Source organism: Pristiophorus japonicus, unplaced genomic scaffold, assembly GCF_044704955.1.
Source record: "Pristiophorus japonicus isolate sPriJap1 unplaced genomic scaffold, sPriJap1.hap1 HAP1_SCAFFOLD_2039, whole genome shotgun sequence".
Classification (NCBI taxonomy): domain Eukaryota; kingdom Metazoa; phylum Chordata; class Chondrichthyes; family Pristiophoridae; genus Pristiophorus; species Pristiophorus japonicus.
In genome coordinates this window covers 27,967-38,019 of record NW_027251735.1, presented here as the reverse complement: position 1 = coordinate 38,019, position 10,053 = coordinate 27,967, and the positions used below count along the sequence as shown (strand labels likewise).

General features: G+C 52.2%; 1 protein-coding gene across 1 annotated transcript in view; it reads right to left on the bottom strand.

Annotated features, from left to right (window-relative positions):
• Positions 1-376: 376 nt before the first annotated feature.
• LOC139244105 (dynamin-binding protein-like) overlaps positions 377-10,053 on the bottom strand; it is a gene marked incomplete at its 3' end in the record, with an annotated part of 37,630 nt that continues 27,953 nt past the window's right edge. Inside the window, exons 4-5 of the mRNA XM_070870975.1 lie at positions 8,739-8,886; positions 377-394 (exon numbers count right to left, since the gene is read on the bottom strand). Of these exons, the coding sequence (XP_070727076.1) occupies positions 377-394; positions 8,739-8,886 (166 nt within the window). The remainder of the gene's footprint in view (positions 395-8,738; positions 8,887-10,053) is intronic.

The window sequence follows — 10,053 nt, the reverse complement described above, 5'->3', positions numbered from 1 at the left end:
CCGCCCCATCCTCTCCCTTCTCCCACACCCGGCCCCATCCTCTCCCCTCCCCCACACCTGACCCCATCCCCTCCCCCCCCACACCCGACCCCATCCCCTCCCCCCCCCACACCCGACATCATCCCCTACCCCCCACCCCCGGCCCGATCCCCTCCCCCACACCCAGCCCCATCCCCTACCCCCCACACCCGGCCCCATCCCCCCCCCCCCACACCTGGTCCCTCCCCTCCCCCCCCGCCTCCCACCCCAGCTCTTCCCTCCCGGCCCCTACACATTCATTCGATCGAACGCCAACTTCACAACAAAAGCACAGAAAGCTGCCAAAGCAAACACAAGCAGGGGGTGTAAAGGTGAAAGGTTGCAGGGTCAGACTTACCACTGACGGTAAATTGCTCTGTAGGCCGAGCAGGTTCGTGGAGAGGGGAAAAGAGGGAGTTACTGGGAGAGAACATCAGTACATTCCACAGGGCAAACCCCCAGCACAGGCCCAGGCCCAAACACACACAGCGGCTCCATCACCCAGAGGCACCATTATCCACAACGTCTCAATTACCTATGCAACTCGCCAAGGCTTCATTGGCAGCACCTCCCAAACCCCCGACCTCCATCACCCAGAAGGACAAGGGCAGCAGGCGCATGGGAATACCACCAACTCCACATTCCCCTCCAAGTCACACACCATCCCGACTTGGAAATATATATCGGCCGTTCCTTCATCGTCGTTGGGTCAAAATCCTGGAACTCCCTCCCTAACAGCACTGTGGGAGCACCTTCACCACACGGACTGCAGCGGTTCAAGGCGGTGGCTCACCACCACCTTCTCAAGGGCAATTAGGGATGGACAATAAATGCCAGCGACGCCCACCTCCCAGGAATGAATTTGTTTTTTTACACTCGGAGGTGGGTCCCTCTGGAGGATCAGGGGAATGGGTGAGAGACCGAGGGACCTCCAGCAGTGGTGCCCAAGCACGAGGATGGAGACAACTACAATACAAATAACGGAGTTCCAGGATTCTCCCTGTAGGCGGAGCAGGGGGGGGGGGGGGGGGGGGGGGGGGAGGAGGCGGGGGGAAAGTGTGTTGCTGGGCTCTGGATAGAGACAGCATCTTAGGAACAGGAGGAGGCCATTCAGCTCCTTGAGCCATTCAATGAGATCATGACTGATCTGTGACCTAACTCCATCCACCCACTTTGGCTCCATATCCTGGGCTAGCAAAAATCTATCGATCTCAGATTTTAAATGATTAATTGCCCCCCAGCATCTACTACTTTTTGTGGGGGAGAGTTCCACATTTGCACCACCCTTTGTGTGAAGAAGTGTTTCCTAACTTCTCTCCTGAACGGCCTGGCTCTGATTTTAAGGTTACATCCCCCCTTGACCTGGTCTCCCCCACCAGCGGAAGAAGTTTCTCTCTATCTAACCTAGCAATTCCTTTCAGAATCCCAAAACCCTCAATCAAATCACCCCTTAAACCTTCTATAGTCCAGGGAACATAGGCCTCGTTGATGTAATCCATCCTCATAATAAGAACATAACATAAGTGTTATATATGTGGACTTGTATTTACTCTGTACAGCCACCAGTGGGCTCATTCCGTGGAGTCCCAAGGGATCCCATAATCCCTTGGGAGCACAGATATTTAAGGAGGCTTCACAGGTTGGAGAGGCGCTCTGGAGACCTGCAATAAAAGACTAAGGTCACACTTTACTTTGAGCTCACAGTGTTCAGTCTGACTCTTTCTCCATACACTATAACTGGCGACGAGATACAGATAGTGAACCCAAAGATGCAGAGAACAGGGGGCATCCTGGATAAATTTTCGGAGGGAGATGATCGGCAAACTTTTGTGGAGCGACTCGACCAATACTTGATGGCCAACGAGCTAGATGGGGAAGAGAGCGCTGCCAAACAGAGGGCGATCCTCCTCACCGTCTGTGGGGCACCAACGTATGGCCTCAAGAAGAATCTGCTCACTCCAGCGAAACGCACCGAGAAATCGTACAACGATTTGTGCACACTGGTCCGAGAGCATTTGAACCCGAAGGAAAGCGTTCTGATGGCGAGGTACCGGTTCTACACCTACAAAAGGTCTGAAGGCCAGGAAGTGGCGAGTTATGTCGCCGAGCTAAGACGCCTTGCAGGACATCGCGAATTTGAAGGACATTTGGAGCACATGCTCAGAGACTTTTACGTACTTGGCATTGGCCACGAAACCATACTTCGCAAATATTTGACTGTAGAGACCCCAACCTTGAGTAAGGCCATAGCGATAGCCCAGGCGTTCATAGCCACCAGTGTCAATACAAAGCAAAACTCGCAGCACACAAGTGCTGCTACAAGTACTGTGAACAAAGTGATGTTGTTTTCGAATCGTAACGGACAGGGCAGGTCACATGTACCTGCAGCTACACGTCCACAGATGTCTGAGAGTCCACCATCAAGGGTGATGAATGCAAGGCCATTAACATCTTGTTGGCGCTGCGGGGTGATCATCATTTCCATTCATGCCGATTCAAAGGATATGTTTGCAAAGGCTGTGGAACAATGGACAACCTCCAACGAGTGTGCAGGCAAGCTGCTAAGCCTGTTAAACCTGCAAACCACCATGTTGCAGAGGAGGATCACGACGAAACAGAGCCTCTGATAGAGGAGGCAGAGGTACATGGGGTATACACATTCACCACGAATTGTCCCCCAATAATGCTGAATGTTGAACTAAATGGACTCCTGGTATCAATGGAGCTGGACACAGGCGCGAGCCAGTCCATCATGGGCAAAAAGACTTTCGAAAGGTTGTGGTGCAACAAGACCTCAAGGCCAGTCTTAACTCCAATTCGCACGAAACTAAGTTGTTACACAAAAGAACTGATTCCTGTAATCGGCAGTGCTACCGTAAAGGTCTCCTGCGATGGAGTGGTGCACAAGCTACCACTCTGGGTGGTACCGGGCGATGGTCCCATGCTGCTCGGCAGGAGCTGGCTGGGAAAGATACGCTGGAACTGTGATGACATCGGAGCGCTATCGCCCATTGACGACAATTCATGTGACCAGGTCTTAAACAAATTTCCTTCGCTGTTCGAAACAGGCATCGGGAAATTCCACGGAGCAAAAGTGCAGACCCACCTAATTCCAGGGGTGCGGCCCATCCATCATAAGGCGAGAGCAGTACCGTACATAATGAGAGAAAGGGTAGAGATCGAGCTAGACCGGCTGCAACGAGAGGGCATCATTTCACCGATCGAGTTCAGCGAGTGGGCCAGTCCTATTGTCCCAGTCCTCAAGGGAGACGGCACCGTCAGAATCTGTGGTGATTACAAAGTAACTATCAATCGTTTCTCCCTGCAGGACCAATACCCACTACTCAGAACCGACGACCTCTTTGCAACGCTGGCGGGAGGAAAGACGTTCACGAAGCTGTATCTGACTTCAGCCTACATGACGCAGGAACTGGAGGAATCATCGAAGGCCCTCACCTGCATCAACACGTACAAAGGTCTTTTTGTTTATGACAGCTGCCCTTTGGAATCCGATCAACGGCGGTGATATTCCAGAGAAACATGGAAAGTTTACAGAAGTCGGTCCTGCACACCGTGGTCTTCCAGGACGACATCTTGGTCACAGGTCGGAACACAGTCGAGCATCTGCAGAACCTGGAGGAGGTTCTTAGTCGACTCAACCGCGTGGGGCTCAGGTTAAAACACTCGAAGTGCGTTTTCCTGGCGCCTGAAGTGGAGTTCTTGGGAAGGAAGATTGCAGCGGACAGCATCAGGCCCACCACCGCGAAGACGGAGGCAATCGAGGCCACAGAACGTGACGGAGCTGCGGTCGTTTCTAGGACTCTTGAACTACTTTGGTAACTTCTTACCGGGTCTCAGCACTCTGCTAGAACCACTACATGTCTCATTACGAAAAAGGGGTGAATGGGTTTGGGGCAAAAGCCAAGAAAAGGCCTTTGTAAAAGCGAGAAAATTGTTATGCTCAAACAAACTGCTTGTGTTGTATGATCCATGTAAGCGTTTGGTACTAGCATGTGATGCGTCGTCATATGGCGTCGGGTGTGTATTGCAGCAAGTTAATGATTTCGGGAAACTGCAACCGGTTGCTTATGCATCCAGGAGTCTGTCTAAGGCCGAGAGAGCCTACAGCATGATTGAAAAAGAAGCGTTAGCGTGTGTCTATGGGGTAAAGAAAGTGCATCAATACCTATTTTGGGCTAAAATTCGAATTGGAAACTAACCATAAGCCACTTATATCCCTGTTTTCCGAGAGTAAAGGGATGAATACCTATGCATCGGCCCGCATCCAGAGATGGGCGCTCACGTTTTCTGCATACAACTACGCCATCCGCCACAGGCCAGGCACAGAAAACTGCGCCGATGCTCAGTAGGCTGCCATTGCCCACCACAGGGGTGGAAATGGCGCAGCCCGCAGATCTAGCCATCGTTATGGAAGCATTTGAGAGTGAGCAATCACCCATCACTGCCCGGCAGATCAAAACCTGGACAAGCCAGTACCCCTTTTTACCTCTCGTCAAAAGCTGTGTGCTTCGTGGGAGCTGGTCCAGTGTCCCAGTGGAAATGCAGGAAGAGATTAAGCTGTTCCAGCGGCGCAAAGATGAAATGTCTATACAGGCAGACTGCCTTCTGTGGGGCAATCGAGTAGTGGTCCCCAAGAAGGGCAGAGACACCTTCATCAATGACCTCCACAGTTCCCACCCAGGCATCGTAATGATGAAAGCGATAGCCAGATCCCACGTGTGGTGGCCCGGTATCGATGCGGACTTAGAGTCCTGTGTTCACAGATGTAATACATGCTCGCAGTTAAGCAATGTACCCAGGGAGGCGCCGCTAAGTTTATGGTCTTGGCCCTCCAAACCGTGGTCTAGGGTACACGTCGACTATGCAGGCCTGTTCTTGGGTAAAATGTTTCTTGTGGTTGTAGACGTGTACTCCAAGTGGATTGAATGTGAGATAATGTCGGCTAGCACGTCCGCTGCCACTACTGAAAGCCTGCGGGCCATGTTTGCCACTCACGGCTTACCCGATGTCCTGGTGAGCGACAACGGGCCATGTTTTACCAGTGCTGAGTTCAAAGAATTCATGACACGTAACGGGATCAAACACGTCACATCTGTCCCGTTTAACCCAACGTCCAATGGTCAGGCAGAGAGAGCAGTGCAAACCATCAAGCAAGGCTTGAAAAGGGTAACTGAAGGCTCACTGCAGACTCGCCTGTCCAGAGTCCTGCTTAGCTACCGCACGAGACCCCACTCACTCACTGGGATCCCAGCTGCTGAACTGCTCATGAAAAGAGCACTTAAGACAAGGCTCTCGTTGGTTCACCCTGATCTACATGAACAGGTAGAGAGCAGGCGGCTTCAACAAAGTGCATAGCATGATAGCGCAAATGTGTCACGCGAGATTGAAGTCAATGATCCGGTATTTGTATTGAATTATGGACAAGATCCCAAGTGGCTTCCCGGCACTGTCGTGGCCAAAGCGGGGAGCAGGGTGTTTCGGGTCAAACTTTCAAATGGACTCATTCACCGGAAACACTTGGACCAAATCAAACTCAGATTCACGGACTACCCTGAGCAACCAACCGTGGACCCTATCTTTTTTGATCCCCCAACACACACACCTATGGCAACCGGCACCACGGTTGACCACGAAGCAGAACCCATCATCTACAGCAGCCCTGCAGAGCCCAACACACCAGGCAGCCCAGCAAGGCCAGCTGCATAGCAGCCCAGCAAGGGCCCAACAAATGATTCAACAACACCAGCTTTCACACCGAGATGATCAACCAGGGCAAGAAGGGCCCCAGATCGACTCACATTATAAATAGTTACACTATTGACTTTGGGGGGGAATGTTGTTATATATGTGGACTTGTATTTACTCTGTACAGCCACCAGAGGGCTCAATCCCCGGAGTCCCAAGGGATCCCATAATCCCTTGGGAGCACAGGTACTTAAGGAGGCTTCACAGGTTGGAGACGCACTCTGGAGAGCTGCAATAAAAGATTACGGTCACACTTTACTTTGAGCTCACAGTGTTCAGTCTGACTCTTTCTCCATACACTATAATAAGAACATGAGAATTAGGAGCAGGAGTCGGCCATTCGGCCCCTCGAGTCTGCTCAGCTATTCAATACGATCATGGCTGATCTTTGACCTCAACTCCACCTTCCCACCCGATCCCCCTATCCCTAGATTCCCTTAATATCCAAAAAAGTATCGATCTCGGTTTTGAATATACTCAACGCCTGAGCCCTCTGGGGTAGAGAATTTCAGACATTCACCAAAGATAAATCTAACCCATGGGGCCCTACCGGATCTGCCCTGCGCTCCGTCCAAGGCCCATATATCCTCGCTAAGGTGAAGAGACCTTGTCCCACACAAGTTCCAGCAGGTATTTGGGAAGTTGGTAGTGTGGATAAGGGCGTCTCCATGGTAACAGGGATTGCCAGCCATGCTGATTCTTTACAAGGCCCAGAGTGAGGATCAGCCCGACAGCAAAAAGCTCCCCTGACAAAGTTCACCTCGGAGTGTCCCCTCCTCCAGTCCTCGGGGTGTGTGCGACAGTGATTTCCGTTCCCCCCCCCGCCCTCCCGACTGCACCTCACCCCGTCCGCTCCCCATCTCCAACTGCTCCTCCGTCCCCCCCCCACCTGCCTGCCCTGCCCGCCTGCTCGCCCCGCAGGGACGACGCTGATCTTGACGGGAGGCAGCCAGCCAGTGCAATGAGGAGCCAATCAGGCCCCAGGCACCATCAGGTTGAGCTGCCCAATGAGTCCAGGCCCACAGTCTTGTTTTTAGAGGTGCGGGATTTGCCTTAGAATGAAACAGATTCATGGAAGAATGAGCTGGAGAGGGGGGGGGGGAAGAGAGAGGGGGGGGGTGGCAGAGCGAGGGAGGGGGGCAGAGCGAGGGAGGGAGAGGGGGGGTGGAGCGAGGGAGGGAGCCGCGAGGGGGGCGGGCAGAGCGAGGGAGGGAGCGAGGGAGGGGGGGGGGCGGAGCGAGGGAGGGAGCCGCGAGGGGGGCGGAGAGAGGGGGAGGGAGCGTGGGGGGGGGGGAGCGAGGGGGGGAAAGCGAGGGGGGGAAAGCGAGGGGGGCAGAGCGACCGAGGGAGAGAGTGACCGAGGGAGAGGGAGAGAGTGACCGAGGGAGAGGGAGAGAGTGACCGAGGGAGAGGGAGAGAGTGACCGAGGGAGAGGGAGAGAGTGACCGAGGGAGAGGGAGAGAGTGACCGAGGGAGAGGGAGAGAGTGACCGAGGGAGAGGGAGAGAGTGACCGAGGGAGAGAGACAAAGAGGGAGAGATAGAGAGAGGTGACACAGAGGAAGGGATGAGAGAGAAAGAGAGAGAGAGAGAGAGAGGCAGAGAGAGAGAGGGAGAGAGAGAGTGAGAGAAATATCGAGAGATACAGTAAGACAGTAAAAGAAAGCGGAACAGAGATATGGAGAGAGGCAACAGATGGAGAGTGGAAAGAGAGGAAAAAGATAAATGTGCTGCCGAGAGGCCGAGAGAGAGCAACAGAGAGAGAGAAGGGCAGGAACAGAATGGATTCCCAATCGCGGGTCACCTTGATATGCTGACGGGAAAGGGTGTTCAAATTGCATTGACTGCTGGGAATGGATCGGATTGTCTTGTGCACATATTTTAGCTATTGGGTCTCTGGGCCAGACACACTGACCCGCTCACACCGGGGGCACACTCACTGACCATAGGCCTGGAGGACAGTCCAGCAAAATTGAAGCCCATTAACTGACCCGCAATGTTTAATGTAAAGGTCTCAAGTTACGCTACTGAAAGACTGAGCGCCCCAGACACCCAGCCACAAGAGACAGAATCCTTTGTCCTTTACAACAGTAGCAATGTGTAAACATTCTCCACGCTTCACATCTCAGCCCTCGCCCACTTCACAGGGACAGGGCCTCAGAGAGTCCTCGGGTTCACTTGCTGACAGGGGTCAGCCGTGGCTCAGTGGGCAGCACCCTCGCCTCCGAGTCAGATGGTTGTAGGTTCAAGTCCCACTCCAGGGACTTGAGCACATAAATCTAGGCTGATGCTCCCAGTGCAGTGCTGAGGGAGTGCTGCACTGTCGGAGGGGCAATACTGAGGGAGCGCCGCACTGACGGAGGGGCAGTACTGAGGGAGTGCCGCACTGACGAAGGGGCAGTACTGAGGGAGTGCCGCACTGACGGAGGGGCAGTACTGAGGGTGCGCCGCACTGACGGAGGGGCAGTGCTGAGGGTGCACCACACTGTCGGAGGTGCCGTCTTTTAGATGAGACGTTAAACTGAGGCCCCGTCTGCCCTCTCAGGTGAACGTAAAAGATTCTTTGGCACTATTTCACAGAAAAGGAGGGGATTTCTCGCCGGTGTCCTGGGCCAATATTTATCCTCAACCAATACCTCTTTAAAAAAAACAATTATCTGGTCACTATCACATTGCTGTTTTTGGGAGCTTGCTGTGCGCAAATTGGCTGCTGCGTTTCTCACATTACAACAGCGACTGTAAAGCGCTTTGGGACGTCCGGAGGTGATGAAAGGTGGTATATAAATGCAAGTTCTTTCCTTTATTTACCTACATCATTGTAATTGCACTTCAAAAGTAATCTGTTGTTGGTGAGGCGGTTTGAGACATGTGGAGTTTTATTAAGGGCCCTCTATAATCACCCGCTGTTTATTTAAAATATAATTCACTCTGAGCCGCTTGCTGGCTGATTTCTTACCGGAGGTGGTCGAGGCAGGCATTGACATGCCCTTGAATCTCTTTGTCTTTCTCGTACATCTCCAACAGGGCGATGGCATCCTCATGGTTTTGACAGTAAATGTTGTACATGTCCTCGAGCTCATTCCTGTAGGATAGGAACACGTGACCTGGGCGGGGGCGGGAGAAAGAGAAAAAACAAACAATATTCAATCTGATTGACTGAGCACCAGACCCTTATATTTCTACAGTTTATCCCTGAACCATTCGGGCATCAAAGCCTCTAGTGTAGGAGCCTTAAAAGATTAGAATCACAGAAATTTACAGTACGGAAGGAGGCAATTTGGCCCATCGTGTCCGCGCCGGCCGACAAAGAGCTACCCAGCCTAATCCCACTTTCCAGCTCTTGGTCCGTAGCCCTGTAGGTTACGGCACTTCAAGTGCACATCCAAGTACTTTTTAAATGTGGTGAGGGTTTCTGCCTCTACCACCCTTTCAGGCAGTGAGTTCCAGACCCCCACCACCCTCTGGGTGAAGACATTTCCCCTCAAATCCCCTCTAAACCAATTACTTTAAATCTATGCCCCCTGGTTGTTGACCCTTCTGCTAAGAGAAATATTTCTTCCTATCCTCTCTATCTAGGCCCCTAGTAATTTTATACACTTCAATTAAGTCTCTCCTCAGCCTCCTCTGTTCCAAAGAAAACAACCCCAGATCCAATCTTTCATCATAGCTAAAATTCTCCAAACTGGTTAAAAAGCCTGTGGTCTGTGGAAGGATGAGAGAGATGTGGAGCTCCACCGCTTTGGAATCCTGGAAAAGGATGATGAAGAATAGATGAATTGAGGTAGGAACAGGACAAGGCCATTCAGCCCCTCGAGCCTGTTTACCATTCAATCAGATCATGGCTGATCTGTATGTTAACACCTCCACCTGCCTTGGTTCCGTAACCCTTGCCCAATAAAAATCGGTCAATCTCAGTTTTGAAATTTTCAGTTGACCCCCAGGGTGGGGGGGAGAGAGAGTTCCAGATCCCCACTTCCCTTTGTGTGAAATGCTTCCTGACATCACCCCTGAACGGCCTGGCTCTAATTGTAAGGTTCTGTCCCCTTGTTCTGGACTCCCCCCACCAGAGCAAATAGTTTCTCTCGATCTATCCTATCAACTCCTTTAATCATCTTAAACACCTCGATCATATCATCCCTTAATCTTCCACACTCGAGGGAATACAAGCCCAGTCTGTGCAACCTGTCCTCATAATTTAACCCTTTTATTTATAGGTATCATTCTGCGCTGCTATTTTTCCTGAGGGGCGGGGACCAGAACTAGACGCAGTG